The 18,715-nt window shown below is 36.5% G+C and overlaps 1 protein-coding gene, 1 long non-coding RNA gene and 1 pseudogene across 2 annotated transcripts in view; 1 reads left to right on the top strand and 2 right to left on the bottom strand.

Annotated features, from left to right (window-relative positions):
* Nucleotides 1-1,551, bottom strand: part of LOC107141308 — a 303,686-nt pseudogene extending 302,135 nt beyond the window's left edge.
* Nucleotides 1-18,715, bottom strand: part of LOC107141129 (broad substrate specificity ATP-binding cassette transporter ABCG2-like) — a 114,023-nt gene that overhangs the window by 34,032 nt on the left and 61,276 nt on the right. The window contains exon 3 of the mRNA XM_048813855.1: nt 129-243. Coding sequence (XP_048669812.1) covers nt 129-243 — 115 coding nt within the window. The remainder of the gene's footprint in view (nt 1-128; nt 244-18,715) is intronic.
* Nucleotides 6,856-18,715, top strand: part of LOC107141303 — a 32,732-nt gene continuing 20,872 nt past the window's right edge. The window contains exon 1 of the long non-coding RNA XR_001503415.2: nt 6,856-6,893. This is a non-coding gene — a long non-coding RNA (uncharacterized LOC107141303). The remainder of the gene's footprint in view (nt 6,894-18,715) is intronic.

The raw sequence follows: 18,715 nt of genomic DNA, 5'->3' as shown, positions 1-18,715 counted from the left end.
CTACTGTACAGAAAGATGGTTTCATGAGCATGTCAGGTATTCATCTGGGAGCACACAAAATGACAATCCAAGGTTCTTTCCCACATAGAAAAGGAAGAAACATAAAAATCAAACTCACTGATACTTACTCGTACCACATAACCTGAATTACATCTGAAATTGGCAGGCTGATGTACTCCATTAATCAAAACTTCTCCAGATAATCCACATGGATCTTTCCTTGCAGCTAAGATATCTAACAACCTATAAAAAGACAGATATTTTCTGAGTTATTTTTTTTCTCTCACCTCAGGCCATATCACTTAGTTATCCTGAAACCAAATTTTGTGCACTGGAAAATGTACTAGTCAAGAAGTACATGGTATAACTAAAATTTTATCTATACCCATATAGGTACACAATTGTCACCTTCCTTTTCATTATGTACTTACTACAAAAAGCTCAAAAATAAAAATGCAAGAAAAATTTAGCTTGTCCAGCACAGACCTCTCAAGTGATTCCCCCGGCTGTCTGACCTTAGAAGATCCAACCAGGCAATGTGCTCCTTTTTCTAAGATTTATCTTCAACGAAAGATTGACAGTGGAATTAAATGGAAAGGTAGAGAGGAATGGCAGTATGCCCTTTTTTAGGACAGTGATATCATTCTAGCTGTTGTATCAGTTCTTCTCCCCACTTTTAATATTATTCCCTACTTTTTCATCCACATTGCTTTATAATATGTCCAACAACTTTATGTCAATCACTTTTTATGCTGTGTGAGTGAAGGTGGCCTAATAGGACTTTCTGGTCCTTGGGATAAGCCAGTCTGACTGCATGTTATCTCCAGCACATAGGACCAGATTGGAAATGTACAGCAAAGGCTTAACCAACACCTACTCTGTAAAGTGATTTTTCTTTTTCTTTTTTTTTTTTTTGGTACCAGAGATTCAGAGACACTCAACCACTGAACCACATACCCAGCCCTATTTTGTATTTTGCATAGAGACAGGGTCTCACTGAGTTGCTTAGTGCATTGTTTTGGCTAAGGCTGGCTTTGAATTCGTGATCCTCCTGTCTCAGTCTCCTGAGCCACTGGGATTGCAGGTGTGCAGCAACATGCCCAGCTGTAAAGTGATTTTTTAAAAAGCATACCAAAATTGCACAGAAAAAGCTTATTTATATTTTGTTATACTCACAAAGATTCGTCTCCACCTGGGGGTCCCATGATGGCATTGAGGCCAGGTTTCATGATCCCACTGGAAACACACACACAAAAAATGACTCATTATTCCATTTTAACACAAAAAATGACTCATTGTTTCATTTCATTCTCTATTACTTTGCAGTCTGCACTGAATACACTCAAGAAAGTCTGATGAAATAGCAAACAGTAAACAAGTACCAAATCAAAGAGAAAAAAATAGAATTGATGATTAATAGAAGTTCAGTATACCAAAGACGTCAGTCCTAGTCAATACCTACAAGAAAGATGGCTAGGTTCCTCTAAATTCCTTCCATTTATTCTCTAAATCACTTATCCCTTTTGGAAAATGACACATCCAAAAAATTCCTTGAAATTGTCCTGGGAATATAGATCAGTTGCAGAGACAGCAGTTAGCATGCAGGAGGCCATGGGCTCCATCCCCAGCAGCAACATCAAAAGTTCCTTGAAATAAGTAACAGATTCTCTCCAGTAAAGTCAGTGCCTCCCAGCATAGTGTAGAAGTACATGAGAGCTTCTGAGAATTGTTCAATGATTAGTATCTTCCACTGACCTCATTTGCTACCTAGCCAGCCCTAAACAATCCATCAAACACTGACTTGGAGACTATGAGAAGTAGTGATGTCACTAGTAATATCTCATCAGACCAAAACCCAACATATCTTAAGTAGAAATGAAAAGCTAGAATGGAGCACTCCAGAGGATAAGAAAGCATCACAGGTGCTTAACACTAACGAAAAGTCTCAACAATTAGAAAAGGAAACACACCCTCACCATAGATCAGCTCCTTCTTTGTTAAGTGTCCAAGAGCTCATTTTAGAATTGGAATCATCACTTATCAGGTGATGTTGTTTAAGGACATCCAGGCATAAGTAAATTTCCTACAGAGGCATGAGGGTAGTGAATATTCAGATGGAGTAGGAAGAAGGAAAAAAAATTATAGCAGAGCCACTGTGGGTACACAGGCATGATGAAACAGAGGCCTCATTTAGCCCATTCAGAATGCTGGTGTCTACATCTAGTCTTCCTTTAAAATTGTACAGAGGTCAAGATGTATTCTACATAGAAAACAGTATTTATTCCACATGCAAGATCAAAGCTGACAGCTACTTCATTCTCAGATGATGATTCCCACAGAGGTTATAAATTTCCCAGCACAACTTCCACACAGTGCTCACATCCAAGAGGGCCTTAGCATTCATTTGCTTGTGGCACCTGATCTGTCACCATTATACTATGACTTGCTGGAAACTAACGTGAAATGCACCTTTCACTTTGCTCACTAACTGAGGAATCTCTCACTGAAACATCAGAGACAATGAGAATTCCATAACCCTGGAACAAACTGTAACAGGAATATCACTTATTCTTTAGTAGCCTTTCACCTCCCAATGGGAAGACATAGCAATGACTGGGAAATGTCAAAGTGGGTTCTCCTGTAACACTTAGTGCATCTTTTTTTTTTTTTTTATTAATAGCTACCTAGCCTCTGCTTCTGAAAAGACCAAACAAGTTTGAGATTTACTAAGGTTTCACTGCCAGAAGAGTTTTCCAGATTTTTAAAAATATTATTATAATTTTTTTAGTGATGAATGCAATATCTTTATTTATTTATTTTTATGTGGAGCTAAGGATCAAACCCAGTGCTTCACACATGCTAGGCAAGTGCTCTATCACTGAGCCACAACCCCAGCCTGAGTTTTCCAGATTTTTGTAATACCTAATCAAATAAAGACCAAGTAATCCTGAATTATTTCTGAATTAAACTGAACTTGGATGGGTTAAGACGAATAAATTTGCTTGCTTTGACACTAAACTCTAGCGTTAACAGAAAACAATGATGTACAATCACAAATGCAAGGGTTCCAAAGTAGAACAGTGGCTAATTCCACCTCCATGACACAACACAACATTAAGTGTGTATGATGTACAGACAAGACACTCTTCCATGACATGGGATAGAGCTGAGAATGAAACAAACAAACAAACAAACAAAAAAAGTAGAAAAATAAAAAGAAAAAGATTCTATCCCTCTCAGAGTTGATATTCTATCCAAGGAAACAGCAACACTACAGCAGGTCACCTGTGTCTTCATAAACAGTGGTTTGAGACAGAACCACACTTGTTGGGTTATATAGTATCTATAGTTGTTTCCATGCTACAAAAGCAGAATTTATTTTCAACCCAGTTGAATGCCCCCAAAAGTTCAAACTAATTTATTATTTGGCCCCTCACAGAACGTGTTTTGCTGGTCTCTGTTCTAGTGTAAGTTCCACAATTCCCTGGTCTCCCCACCCTACCCTCTGCCCCCAAGCCTTCCCTGTACTGGAGATTGAGCCCAGGACCTTGCACATGATAGGCATGAGCTCTACCACTGATGGGTGCGGTGGCCCAAGCCTCCCAAGTACTTGGGAAGATGAGGTAGGAGGATAGCATATTTGAGGCCACCTGGGAAACTTAGCAATACACTGTCTCTAAATAAAAAGGGTTGGGTACATAGCTGGATAGTAAAGTGATTGCATAGCATGCACAAGGCCCTGACTTTGATCCACAGAAAAAAAGAGAAGGAAATAAACGAAGAAGGGAAGGAAGGAAGGAGGAAGAAAGGAAGGAAGGGAGGGAGGGAGGAGGAAGGGAGGGAGGGAGGGAAGAAAGATAGTCACGGCTCACTGTTGTTTATTGCTTTATGGTGTTTGTATATATTGATTCTCCTTATTATACTGTGAAGAGATTATGAACAAGAACTGTGTCACGCTGTCACTATTTTATCCTTCGTCCATCTCCCATAATAAGTAACATACTGAATTATAAATGTGTGAAATAAAACTCTCCTTAAGGATTCCTGTCACATCCATTACATTTTAATGAACTGTGATTAATTCTTTGGTTTTGTTTTGTTTGTGGAAAAGAGGTGTCAAGGACATTCTTGGAGCATATCCCACCTCCCTATACACATGCTCACTCAACATATCCATTTTCTCAAATTCCATGATCTTAAAACTTTCAATTTAGGGTTACAAGTTGACATTGTACTTTTTAATCCTTCTATCACACCAGAATAACACAGTAAAAATGCTCTAGTTTTGTGCAACCATTAGACTATAAAATTTCTGAGAACAAAATCTCATTCAATTGGAATTGGTGCATTAATGAGAACTCATAGTTTTTAATCTATACAGAGAATTATAGAAAAGTATAGATGGAAAACTCCCAAGGTGCTGTGGGAGCAATCACTCCACCCACCACTCCTTTTACCCCTCTTGGCCAGATCCATGTGCATGTGCGCACACAGAGGTAGTTTTTTTTTTTTAAAAAAAAACAATGTTATAAATGTATGTGTATACATGTGTGTGTGTGTACATGCATACATATATTCTCTAGGTCTGTTCATTTAGAAAACCTAGGAGCAATGACACACCAATAGCAATGAGCATTCTAAACACTCAGATGTTGGTTTGTAAATACCATCCTCCACAGGAATGAACAGCAGCTGGCCCCAGGTCTGGCAAGGTAATTATACTGTGAGCCTGGAAATTCTGTGGGGTCTCATTCATGCTAGGCAAGCTCTCTACTTTTGAACTACATCCACAGCCACTTTTAAATTTTCTTTTGAGTCATGCTATCTCTAAGCTGCCAGGTTGTCTACAAACATGTGATCCCCTGCCTCAGCCTACCGAGTAGGTGAAATTTCAAGTCTTACCAACATGCACATTAGAGTCTGGAACTTCTAGCAGTGCTAAGGAAGTCCTCAAATAATTAGAGGATAAGTCAAAATAAAAAAAGGACAAAGGGAACTCACTTGGAAAGATTTTCCACTGACCAAACCAGGAATAATAGGTGTATCAAGATAAATAACCATAACCATGCATTGGTATTGAATGCTGTTGAATGAAGTAGGAATCCATGAGTCAGTACAATAAATGAAAGAAAGGACCATGAATGAAACTATGTCCCTACTAGAATGAAAACTATGAGATGATAAAATAAAAAAATTACTACCACTGTGTTGCTGATCCAGACAGCACCCACAAATAGGAACTGAAGCTGGTGAGTTGCAGCTCAATGAGGAGCAGGATTCTGAAACATTGTCAGAGCATCTGCCCTCATAATACTAATAATGTCCAAAGAGGAAAATGGCGGCATTATGGTGAAGTTTGCAGACAGCAACACAGCCAGGTGATAAATATTACCATCACCAGGAGGGGATGGGACAAAAAATACCAGATTGTATGAGCCTGCAGAGACATGATGTGGTGGCCAGTCAGCTATGTGAGGAGTAAGGTGATGGGCAGCCCTGAGGACCACTCCTTCCTTCATTCTGAGGCTATATTTCCCCTCAGCTGCTGCCAGAAAACAACTGGAGATTATACATAAAAGAGTCCTTCTTTCTGCAAACTAAGAAGGAGTTGGGGGTGAAGGGGCATCCCATGAACATCCTGCTCTCAAATGATTGCCAAAAAAACTAATGGAAATGAGTAAGGAAAGAGACACAGGGAGGGGAGCAAATGCAGTGCAGTGTGGACAGTAGGAAACACAAGATGATGACCTCCTTCTTTGCCAAGAAGTACACCATTCAGGCACACTCAAGGTGAACCTTGATTAGAGGAGATGGTGCATGGAGGTGCTAGCTAGAACATATAAGCACACAGTGTGCACTTTACAGCTATTCAAACCTGCCTGTATTCAATTCCTGTTACTTTCTGCCTCTTTCACCACAAAATCTGAAGTACCAACATTTTCTTGATTATGTTTCACAAAATGCTCTCAACTGTTCATTAGTCAATTCTATTGATTCATGCAGCTAAAAATGACAGTTTTGCATCCACTATTATTCTCCTACCCAGAATGTAACCAACATAAGAAAGAGACAAGAAGGTGTAGAGCATGGAGAGAGTTCCAATTCTGCACAGTGCTCCAGGCCTCAGCTCAGTCATCATTCAGATCCTGATCATTTTGCTCTCACCCACATGCAAACATATTTGATCCTCAACATTTCCTTGCCTCTGAAGGAAGATGGCTGCTACTAACACAGAAGATCACAGTCACATACAAAATATCAAGAAAATAGGACAAACATCTGATTCCATATAGGTTCATAGCCACACCAGCTTAAAGGCCTCTTGTAAACCCCTGCCCCTGCCTTGGAGACTCCCCGGCAAAAAGTTGCTCAATTGCTCTAGGAATAACGATTTTATTTTTAAATAAATAAACAGAAAATACTTGTATGTTGTGCTGTCTGAGCAAAACAAAATTCACTTCCAGTCACTGTGGAAGGAAATTATAGCCTCTGTTCTCTAGAAATGAGAAAAACATTAACAACCCAATATCTAGTATATGCAATTTAATTGAGATACCTGACAGTGAGAAAGTTTTACAGACATGCTCCTTTCTCTCCACACTTTAGTTCCCACTTCAAAACTAAATGACACAGTGTTTGGTTTCTCAAACACAGGAAGCAATAATTTTTACAAAGAATTTGTCAGTTCCTTTCAAAGTTAACATACTTAACAAGTGAATCAATCATTTCAGTCCAAGTTTATCCAAAAGGAAAGAAAGCATGTGTCTACATGTCTCTACAAAGACTTGTATACAAATGTTCACAGCAGCTTATTGGTTATAGGCAAAGCCTGTGAGGTTCATGGTAGGTCAATAAAGTGTTATGGACCTTCAATCAACCAGGCAGATGTGATGGTGAGGATACAGATATCAAATGTGTCTCAAAGGCCATGTACTTGAAAGTGTGACGGCCTGTGGTGCTAGTGGAGGTGGGGCCTGGCTGAAGGAGGAAGGTCACTAGAGGTGTATTATAGAGAGGTGTATCTTGTTCCTGGCTCCTTCTCTACTCTTTCATTCTGACTTACATGAAGTGATCAGTTTTCTTTCTCAATGTCCTTCTGATATGATTTTTCTATCCCACTGCAATCCTAAAAGTAATGGAGCTAGCTGACCATGGAATGAAACCTCTGAAACCACGAGCCAAAATAATCTTTCCTCCTCTAGGTTGAATTTCTCAGGTATTTTGTCACAGCAATGGAAATCTTAATAACACCGTATACTCCAAAATTATTTATGTTTACCTAATCATTTCCTTATAAGAAAACATTTAAATTCTAGAAAGATTTAAAATTAAGTATGCAAATGACAAAGTCAAACCAATATTTAAGCAGCTCCAAACTTCAAAGCAAAAACCTGAATATTAAGTGTATCAATGAATTTTTAAATGCTTCATTAAACAACTGAAAAAGGGCCCCTGAGAGATTTAATTAGAGTAAGACATTATGCTGAATTAAGTTCATGGAACTAAGTTCTATTTTTAAGAGCCAAATTCATCAATGAAGTATGTTCTCTGTGCTAATCATGGAATAGCTGATCCAAACAAATCTTCCTTGGGAACAAAACAAAAGTAAAAAACATGAGAAGTGGCAACATAACAATAGTCCACTTCATGCTTTGAATATAAACCTCACTGCTCTGCCACTGGTGGCTTATTTTAAAACTGACAATTTTTTCCTTCTTCTTGTCCCTCTCACTTTCCCTAACTTAGAAGTTCTAACTCGATTTCCGTCCTAGGCCACACTATCTGTCCTTTTGCTCACTGAGCACAGGAATGTAGGAATCCAGACTTCTGGGTTAGCACCAGTAGATGTAAGAAATGGCTCTCTCAAGGCAAAGAATAAAGTGTATTCCTACTAGGACACATCTGGAGTTCAGCCTTTGCATTTCTTTCCACATTTTTTATTGTTGCATTATAGTTGTACACAATGGTGGGATTTGTTGTTACATATCTGTATATGCAAACAATACTAAAATATAATATAATTTGACCACAATTACTCCCCATTACCTCCTCACTCCCTCACTGCCTCCCCTGCCTTCCCTTTTTTCGACTGACCTCCCTTTGATTTCATGAGATCCACTTCCTTTCTTTTCCCTTTTCCTTTCTAGCTTCCTCATATGAGTTTAACTTATTTTGCTTATTATAATGGTTTTTAGTTTCATCCATATTCTTGCAAGGGACATAATTTAATTTTTCCCTATGGTAAAATAAAACTCCATTGTATATATATACACCACATTACACTTAGGATGGTTCCAGTTTGACTATTGTAATTATACTGTTATAAACATGGATATGCAAGATAAGACATGCAAGATATTAATTCTTCAAGATAAATTTTGAGGACTTGTATTGTTGGGTCATATGGTGGTTCCATGCCTAGTCTTTTGAGGAGCCTTTATAATGATTTCCATAGTGGGATATACTAATTTACCACACTACCAACAGTATAAAAGTGTTTTTTTTCTCTGCATCTTATCATTCATTATTATTTGTATTCATAGTGATTACCATTCTGTTGGTGTGAGATGAAATCTCAGGGTAGTTTTGATTGGCATTTCCCTAATTCCTAATGATGTTAAACATATTTTCATATATTTGTTAGCCATTCATATTTCTTCTTTTAGTAGTGTCTGTCTGATTCACTTGCCCATTTATTAACTGGGTTATTTGTTTATTTGGTATAAGGGTTTGAATTATTTGTATATTAATCCTCTGTCTGAAGAGTAGCTAACAAAGATTTTCTACTATTCTGTGGGTTCCCTCTTCACATTCCTAATTGTTTTCTTTGCTGTACAGAAGCTTTTTAATTTGATAGCATCCCATTAAAGAACTCTTTACCTTCTTTTCTGAGCTTTAGGTGTGCTATTGAGAAAGTCATTGTGTGTCACTGAAAGCTGGAGTGTTGACTCCAGGATAGCACAGTTTTCTTTAGGAGTACCATAGTCTAATTCCTAGACCTTTGATCTATTTTGAGTTGATTTTTGTGCAGGATGAGAAATAAGGTTCCAGCTTCATTCTTCTACATAAGGATAGCCAGTTTCCCCAGCACCATTTGTTTAAAAGGCGTCTTTTCTCCAATGTGCATTTTTGGCACTTTTGTGGAGGATCAGATGACTGTAGATATGTGGATTTGTCTCTGTGTATCCTGTTATGTTCCATTGGTTTATGTATCTGTTTTTATACCAGGACCATGCAGTTTTTCTTACTATAGCTCTGTAGTATAATTTGAAGTCAGGTATTTTGATGCCACTAGTATTGCTTTTTGGCTTAAAATTGGTTTGGCTATTCCTGGGTCTTTTACTTTTTCAAATGAATTTTAAGACTGTTTTTCCTACTTGTGTGAAGAAAGTCATTGGTATTTGATGGAGACTGCATTAAATGTATATATTGATTTTGGAAGGAAGGCCATTTTAACAACGTTAATTCTGCTTATCTATGAACTTGGGAAGTCTTTATATCTTCTGAGGTTTTCTTTAATGTACTGCAATTTTTATTGTGGAGGACTTGGTAACCTTTTTGATTAGATTTATTCCTACAGGTTTTTTGTTTATTTATTTTGAAGCTATTGTAATTGGAATGTTTTCCTGATTTCTTTCTCAGTAGATTTATTGTTGGAATAGAGGAAAACTATTGATTTATAAGTTGGTTTTGTAACCTGCTACTTTGTCTAATTTGTATATTAACTCTAGCAGTCTTTTGGTGGAGCTTTTGGATCTTCTAGGTATAGGATCATATCACCTGCCAACAGTGATATTTTGACTTCTTCTTTTCCCATTTTTATCCCTTTTTTTCCCTCTCTTGCCTAATTGCTCTATCTAGAATTTCTAGTACTATATTAAATAGGAGTGGTTAGAGTGAACATCCTTGTCTTGTTCCAGATTTTAATAGAAATGCTTTCAGTTTTTCCCCATTTATAGTGAGGTGGGGTTTGGATTTTTTATATATAATCCTTATGATGTTGAGATAGATTCCTTCTATCCCTAGTTTCATTAGTGTTTTTATCATGAATGGATGGCAAACTAATTTGTTTAAAGGCCTTCTCTGTACATATTGAGATGACAAAGTGAATTCTGTCCTTAATTCTATTTATATGATGAATTACAATTGTTGATTTGCATATATTAAACCATCCTTGCATTTCAAATTGCAATCAAACTAACTTTGTCGTGGTGTACAGTCTTCTTAATATGTTGTTGAATATAACTTGCTAATATTTTATTAAGTATTTTAGCATCTAAGTTCATTAGAGATATTGGTCTGTAATTTTCTCTCCTTGATGTGTCCTTATCTGGTTTTGGTATGAGTGTGAGTCTGGCTTCATAGAACAAATTTGGAATTGTTCCATCCATTCTATGGGTCATGAAATAATTTCAGGAGTATTGGCATTAGTTCTTCTTTAAAGGTTTGTTGGAAGTCAGCTGTGAATCCATCTGGTCCTGGGATTTTTTTGTTGTTGTTCTTATTGGAAAGTTTTTTTAAAATTAGTGCTTCTATTTCATTACAAGTTATTTGTCTGTTTAGGTTTTCTGTGTCCTCTTGATTCAGTTTTGGCAGATTGTATTTGTTTAGAAATGTATCCATTTCTTCTAGGTTTTTCAATTTATTGGAATATAAGTTTTCAAAATAGTCCTCATGATTCACTGGAATTCTGTGATGTCTATGATGATTTCCCCTTTTTCATCTCTAGTTTTATTAATTTGGATTTTCTCTCTTTTCCTTTTTGTTAGTTTGGTAAGGGCTTATAAATCCTGTTTATCTATTCAAAGAACCAACTCTTTGTTTCACTGATTTTTTGTATTGTTTTATATTCTCAAGTTCATTGATTTCAGTTCTAATCTTAAATATTTCCTTCCTTCTACTGGTTTTATAATTGAAGTATTCTTTTTCAAGGGTTTTGAGATGCATCATTAGGTTATTTATTTGGGATGTTTCTGATTTTATTATGCAGGCACTCATACGTATATACTTTCCTCCTAAAACTGCCTTCATAGTGTCCCAGAGGTTCTGGTATGTTGTATCACTATTGTCATTTGAGTCTAAGGATTTTGAAAATCTCCCTTGATTTCTACTACTACCTATTCATCATTCGGGAGAGTATTGTCCAAAATCCATGTGTTTACAGGGTATTGTCATGTTGATTTCCAATTTAATTCCATTATGATCTGATAAGTGTAAGGAATTATATCATTTTTATTTTTTTTGTATTTGATAAGAGTTGCTTTATGGCCTAAAATACAGTCTATTTTGAAGAAAGTTTCACGAGCCACTGAAACTTTTTCAATATTTCTATCTCCTTATTGAATTTCTCATTCATATTCTACACTGGCTTCCTTAATTAATGCAGTTGTTTTTCTGTGTTTCTCTTGGAATTCACTGATCATTTCAATAATGATTCTCCTGAATTCCTTATCTGATGTGTTAGCCACTCCACTATCATTGGGATCAGTTGCCTGTAAATTATGAATTTTAGGAGGTGTTGTGTTAGCTCATTTTTTTTTTCATATTTCTTGTATTCCTATGTTGGGTTTTATGTGTCTGTTGGAAGGGATTTCTTTTCCACTCTTATCTGTGGGCCTTTTAGCTTTTACTTGTCCTAGAGTGTTCTAGATTGAATCCCCCCTCATAGGTATGGTATACACAGTGTTTGTGTTAAATCAACATGATTTCTGGAAAGTTTAGGGGCTGGGCCCTGTGGATCTCTGTTAGGAGTTTGGATCTCAGGAACCTCCCATGTATTCTATTCATAGAATTCAGGATTCTCCTGAATTCCTTATCTGATGTGTTAGCCACTCCAGCTGTTGCTGGATGAAATATTCTACAGATGGTCTGTTAGATTCATTTGATTTATTTTTCAAGTTCATAGAGTCTTTACTGAGTTTATGTCTGGATGACCTATCTAATGGTGAGAGAGTTGTGTTGAAATCACCCAGTATTATTGTACTAGGGTCTATCTGAGACTTCAATTTGAATAGTATTCTACTTATGTAATTGGGAGTGATTTTTATGGGTTTGCCTCTACATATGGCCTGAAATTTTTCTCCTAAGATTTTTAAAACTCTCTTCTTCTGTATGTTAGGAATTTTAATTATCATTTGTCATGGAGAGGTCCTTTTTTATCTTGTCTATGAGGTATTCTGAATGCCTCCTATAGATGAATATTTATCTGTTCTGCAGGTTTGGAAAATTTTTCTGTTATTATTTCCTCAAAGAGGTTATCCATTCCATTAGCTTGCATATCACAACCCTCCTCAATTGCAATAATTATTATATTTGGTCTCTTAACGTTGCTCACTGTTCTTAAAATGCTGATGATAGTTACTTATTTTCTTTTCTATAATGCTGATGAATTTTAGGAGGTGTTGTGTTAGCTTATTTTTTTTTTCAAATTTCTTGTATTCCTATGTTGGGTTTTATGCATCTGTTGGAAGGGATTTCTTTTCCACTCTTATCTGTGGGCCTTTTAGCTTTTACTTGTCCTAGAGTGTTTTATTTATTTATTTTTTTTGCAACATTCAAAGGTAGTCATAAATTGTGTACAAACCAGTGTACTGTCTATTTATTTTATTTTTATTAGTATTATTTTTTCAGTGCTAGGGATTGAACCCAGGGCCTTGGGAATGCCAAGTAAGTGTGCTACTACTGCTTTATACCCTCAGCTTTATTTTTATTTAATTTTTAATTTTTGGTACCAGACATTGAACCCAGGGGCACTTAACTACTGTCACATCCATATATATATATAGTATATATATTTTAATTTAGACCCTGACTCTATAAAATATATATATTTTAATTTAGCGTCAGGGTCTCACTGAGTTCCTTGGGACCTCACTAAGTTGCTGAGGTTGGCTTTGAATTCACAATCCTACTGCATCTGCCTAGAGTGTTTTAGATTGAATCCCCCCTCATAGGTATGGTATACACAGTGTTTGTGTTAAATCAACATGATTTCTGGAAAGTGTAGGGGCTAAGCCCTGTGGATCTCTGTTAGGAGTTTGGATCTCAGGAAGTTCCCATGTATTCTACTCATAGGCCATGAGACCCAATCCTCCAGACTTTATGCTTCCCAGGAACACAGCCTTCCCAGGCTTAGTCCCTAAGTGTATTCACACCCCCTGTTCAGATTCCCAGTTCCAGTTCAACTGCTCATATGAGATACCACACTCAAAGGAGAAGGGAGTTGACTCCCCTTCACTTTTCTGACTTGAATCTCCCTGGGTACAATCTTCTTTGTGCCTGTTTCACTTCCATTCTGCTAGGTACACTATAAGTCACACAGTAGGTGCTCACTGAAATAGTGTGGCAGTGTTTGCTATGATCTCCTGCAGCAGCAGCTGCAACATGGTCACCTGAAGATGGCTCTGCATCTGCTCTCTGCAGCCAGTTGAGAAACAGAGCACTTTTCAAGCACCAGTGCACAATGCAGGCTCTGTATCCACTGAGTTCAGGCTGCTTTCCTGATCTCAGGTTCTTCCATACTAATGTTTCCATTGTGTTTCTGTCCGTGTTCTCCCTCCTGTGTGCTGAACCAGCCCCATTACCACTGCTGCCACTGCTGCAGCAACCAGTTTGGCTCCAATGTATTCATTCTTTTTTGTTTAATGTACCCAAATTTCTAAACCTTAATGACAGTCTCACTGTCAAATGTTAAGTTTTAGTGAAATACACCTCCACTTCTCCCTGCTAAGAAGCAGTATTTCCTGCTGCTTGGATCCTCAGCCATGGAGCAACGAGGAATGCAACCTTTCTCTAGTCCACCATCTTAAACCTCCCTGCATTTTTTCTTTTAAAGACCACTGTTCCCCTGATTATTTACAATCACTGTCTCTGGGTCAGGATTCCAATATATATTCTCTTTTGCTAGCAAAGCAATAAAGCACCTTTTTCCTTCTTCTCAAAACCTTGTCCTCATTAATGGATCAGCATCAGCTTCTGGTATCTGCAATGTGAATAGTTTTCATGAAAGCAACCAAAGCATCCTGGACTTGAGGAACCAAAATATCCGAAAGGAGAGAACAGCACTAGATCAAACTCACTACCCTGTACTCTTTCCTTTCTGGGTCTTTGTATGTGAAAACTGCACACACAGAGAGAAACATTCAGGAAAACCATGAAGAAAAAAGCTGCCATAGGAGTGTTCCTAGACCCCTTAATATTTCTAAGCAAATATCTCAGCAATCTCTCAGAAAAACAAAATTTGGACTTGCAGGTCAGAAAATATCAGGAGCCCTAAACACAAATTTCTGAGATCCCAGAATATGGGAAAAAAATAAAAAAATATGGGAATATGTGTAAACAACAAATAGGCTAGCATTTGATAGATCAAGGTAAGCTGCTCAGACTTTGGTAGAATATTGAATCCCTGTTTATTCTCTTATTTTGTATTTCTCATTACTAAATCACTTAAAAATAAAAGCAATTTTGTAACACCTTAAAAGATACATACATTTTCTCTATCTTAAAACAAATTAATTCCTGAGTTTCAAAACAACCCAAACTATGATGTTAAATATATGCTTCAAAAAAAAAAAAAAAAAAAAAACAAAAACCACTAAAATAGAAAAGAGTAGGAAATGGTGTCATTTCAATCAGTTCTCAAGACTATGGGATCAATAGATATATCAGGAAAAATGAGATTGAAAAAAGCAAAGTTCTTAAGCTAATTACCAGTCAAACATAGGAACAAATATTAATATTTTACTTTCTTCTAATAAGATGTTCAAAGAGATTTTCCTAATTACAGAAGGCAAAGCCATGTAAAAACCAGCCACTGGAATACCCTATAACAACTTTTACTTTATTGGCATAGTAAAAATCATACCCTGAGATAGAGGTTAAAGATGATAATGAGACATGCCACCCATGAAATTCCACAATGAAGAAAAGCACAGAAGCAACTAAGACCACCCTCCACATGGGTTGACACTAGGAAGACCAAGGCCCTGCCTGCCCCATAGATACTATTTAAAAAACATGCATTTCTCTCTCTTAGGGAGATGGCCTGGGAATTCCATTCTTACCTGCTGCCTCCCTTATATGACAGCATAAGAATAAAAGCCTTCTTCCCACAACAGTGTTCCTACCTGATTGTACTTTTAGGAAACACAGCAACCTGCAGTATTAATTTAAAAAGTGCTATATACTTCAGCTTGAAAATAACATATTTGTAAAATTAGAAAATGTGGCAATTGTCTAAAAGAAAATAATTTTGGTTTTTTAGACCTGTCCTGTTAACTATATTCATTTACCTCAAGCAAAACAAATGAAGTGAATCTCAAAAATTAAACCTGACCACTGAATCTGTTCACTTTTCAAAAACCAAAACATATTCTTTTCATTCCTGAAACAAGTTCACATTTTTTTGTACAAAATTTCCAATAGCACTGGAAGGACAATGTAATAAAGACAAGAATAGTTTCAGTAACAATAACCCTTCTAGGAATACCCCAAGGCTCTCCTATAAAAGTTGCAAAGATCCCTAAGCATGTGGGCCAGTATTTGCATTATAACTTCAGTATTTAGCACTAAAATGTTCTTCAAGCTCAGGTCATAGAACAGAAATATTTGCCCTTACCTCTCTCCTACATTGTCAGTAAATAAAAAATGTATTTATAAAAGTATCTTCCTTACACTTCCCTGCAAAAATAAAATTTCTAAACATTATATTTGCACTTGAAAATTGAATTTTCCAACAGATGATAGCTAACATAAAAGCAATAATATTGTAATGTCCACTATTATTCAATCCTCCATATCTCTGCATACCTTATTCTCAATAATTCCTAGTAAAAGAAAAATTAAATTACAAGTCACATCTATTATAATCATAGCAAGAAGTCATTGGAAATCATGTTAAGTAGACTTACAGAATTCTTCTAGGGATGCTCAATTCTGATAGTGTTCCTTAACTTAGCCTTGGATGTTCATCCCCCAAGAAACATATGTTCTACAGATAAGTGTTGGGTACAAAGAAAGACTTCATTCAGTGACCAAAGAATGGAGAAGAGGAAGCCTTGTTCACAAATGAGCTTCACAACTCCGGGGAGTTGAGTGGCTATAGATAAAGAATAAGAACAACAAGGGAAAAAGGATTATAAAAAAAGAGGAATAGTCATGTCTTTTCTGGGAATAAGCAGAAATCTTCTGCAACTTCTGGTGATACCTCTCCTTTCATGGTCTGGAGTTTCTGTATTTGGTGGGTGGTAGGCGCTCTCATCCCTGGAGTAGGGGAAAAGAAAGATTAGGCAAGCCTATGCCATGGTAACTCCATATTTTATTGTTGGGCAAGTCATTTCTTAAATGATAAACATATTTACATGCAGAGCTGAGTAGAACCTGTTGCAAAGACCAAAGTAATAAAGAGGAGAGACAAAGGAAGACAAAGATGCAAACATTTCATCTCACCCTAGGCACCCATCAGAGAGGTACAGGTCCAAGGGAAGAGTCAGTGTTTTCAGCAAAATGGCCTTAAGGTTCCTGAAGAGTAACCCAGGCAACCAGTATCATTATAACCCAAATATCAGAGGAGTTATCTTCAGCAAAGCTAGTGAAGAATAATAGATAATTATTGCCCACCTCCAAAATTAGTGATTTTTAAGTCAACTTAGAAGCAAGTGAAACTAAAAGATTCATTTTGGTTTTTTTTTGGGGGGGGAGTAGAGGGTGGGTAACAGTGGAAGTACTAAAGTACATGCAAAATTTAGAAAGAGAATAAACACAAACGAAGAACATTTAGCTTTATTAGAGAATATTTAGAGTTGTAGATAATATTTATTTTTTAAAGATACAGACAAATTCTACGTAATACTAAATAATACTACCTAAGAACTCAATATATTAAATGTTCCAGATCACAGAAAATATCATTCTTCTGTTTCAATGCAGGATATACACCTAGCTAGGAATATCCTTACATCTTAATTAATATGTTTATTACAAAAATGACAATACTAAACAGAATTTTAAATAGTAAAATTTCCCCTCTTTAAGTGAGCTTTTCAGACTCTCAAAAATGTAGTCATGTGAGTCTCAATGTCAGGATATAGACAAATGCCATCATCCCCCAAAAAGACCATCTCCTTGCCTTTGCAACTGTAGATAAAAAATATGGACTATATATTTCAAAATAATACAAGAAAGGATTTGAAATATTTTCAACAAAAGGAAATGATAAATATTTGAGGAAATATACATGTTTAATATAATACAACATTAAAACCATATATGGTATCCATTAATGTGTAAAATGTTTATTTTTATGTATCAGCTAAAGTACATTTAATTTAAATTTTTAAAACTTAAAAATTAAATGTCTACTAAAAAAAGAAGAAAAAGTTAAAAAAAAAACCTCTCCCTACCACTGACCTCTTTCCTGTCCTTTAATTTTTCAACTTAATCAAAATCTTCTCATTAAATAGATGTAAATGATCATAAAACTCCAAGACTATTGTTTTTCAATGTCTATTCCCACAACATTTGCAAGATTTTTTTCCTAAATTAATTTTAATCTATGGTAGAAAACCAAAACTTCAGAAAATATTTGGCCCAATTATACTTTAGAGAACTAAGACCAAGCACAAATTACATGCATGTTGTACCCTAAAAATATTTAATGTTATCTACAACTTGGCCAACAGATTTCCAGGGGATGCTCAGATGGTTCTTTTCCTAAAAATGCCCATAACATGCTTCCTAGCTCATGAGACAATATATGGGATTTGTTTTAGTAAGCTTTGTTTTGCTGTGACCAAAACACCTGACAAGAAAGATTATTTTGGCTTACGGTTTCAGATTCAGTCTATGGTCAGCTAATACCATATCTCTGGGCCAAGATAAAGCAGAACATCAGGGTGGGAGGATGTGACAGAGGAAAGCAGCTCAGTACATGGTAGTCAGGAAGCAGACAGAGAGCTCTGTTCACCAGGGCACAAAATATAAACCATAAAGGAATACACCCAGTGATATACTTCCTCCAGTCACACCTTACCTGTCTATAGTTACCTTCCAGTTAATTCATACAAGTGGATCAATCCACTGTTTAGATTAGAGCTCTTGTGATCTGATCATTTCACCTCTGACTATTCTTATATTGTCTCATACATGAATTTGTGGGGGACATCTCATGTATAAAGTATAATGGGGTTGAGATTCTTTTCCTTAAATTTACTAACCACAGAAGCTTTCAAGAAGATGACCTAGCTTACACTCTCCAAACCTGTTTCTCACCTGTAAAATCACTTCAGTATATACTAGGCTGATGTTACATAGAAGGCACTGAAGATGCAGGTGGGAACAAAACAAAATATCCCAGTAATCACTGAAGCTACGTAGCACGGTTAGTCACAGTCCATAAATATCGGAAAGGAAACTGGCAGGAAAATTGGTCCTTTTCAAAGCCAGCTCTAAAGGAACATATAGGAACTTTTTGTTTCACATTTCCATGTATAGATCCTCTGGGGTGATGAGAGCTCTTCAAAGAGAAGAGACAGCAAAGTGAGGTAAAAGCAGGAAATATGCATATTTAGTTAGCCTGGGCTGGACAGACCTGGACAGGGGGACAATTTCCACTTGGAATCCAATAGATAGGGGGAGCAGCTTCTCAGCCTTTACTCTCAGTCTGAAGAAATACAGCATGGAGAAAAGTTATCAGGAACATTTCCTTGATATTGGTCTT

Source organism: Marmota marmota, unplaced genomic scaffold, assembly GCF_001458135.2.
Source record: "Marmota marmota marmota unplaced genomic scaffold, marMar, whole genome shotgun sequence".
NCBI lineage: Eukaryota > Metazoa > Chordata > Mammalia > Rodentia > Sciuridae > Marmota > Marmota marmota.
This window is presented reverse-complemented; position numbering and strand designations above follow the sequence as displayed.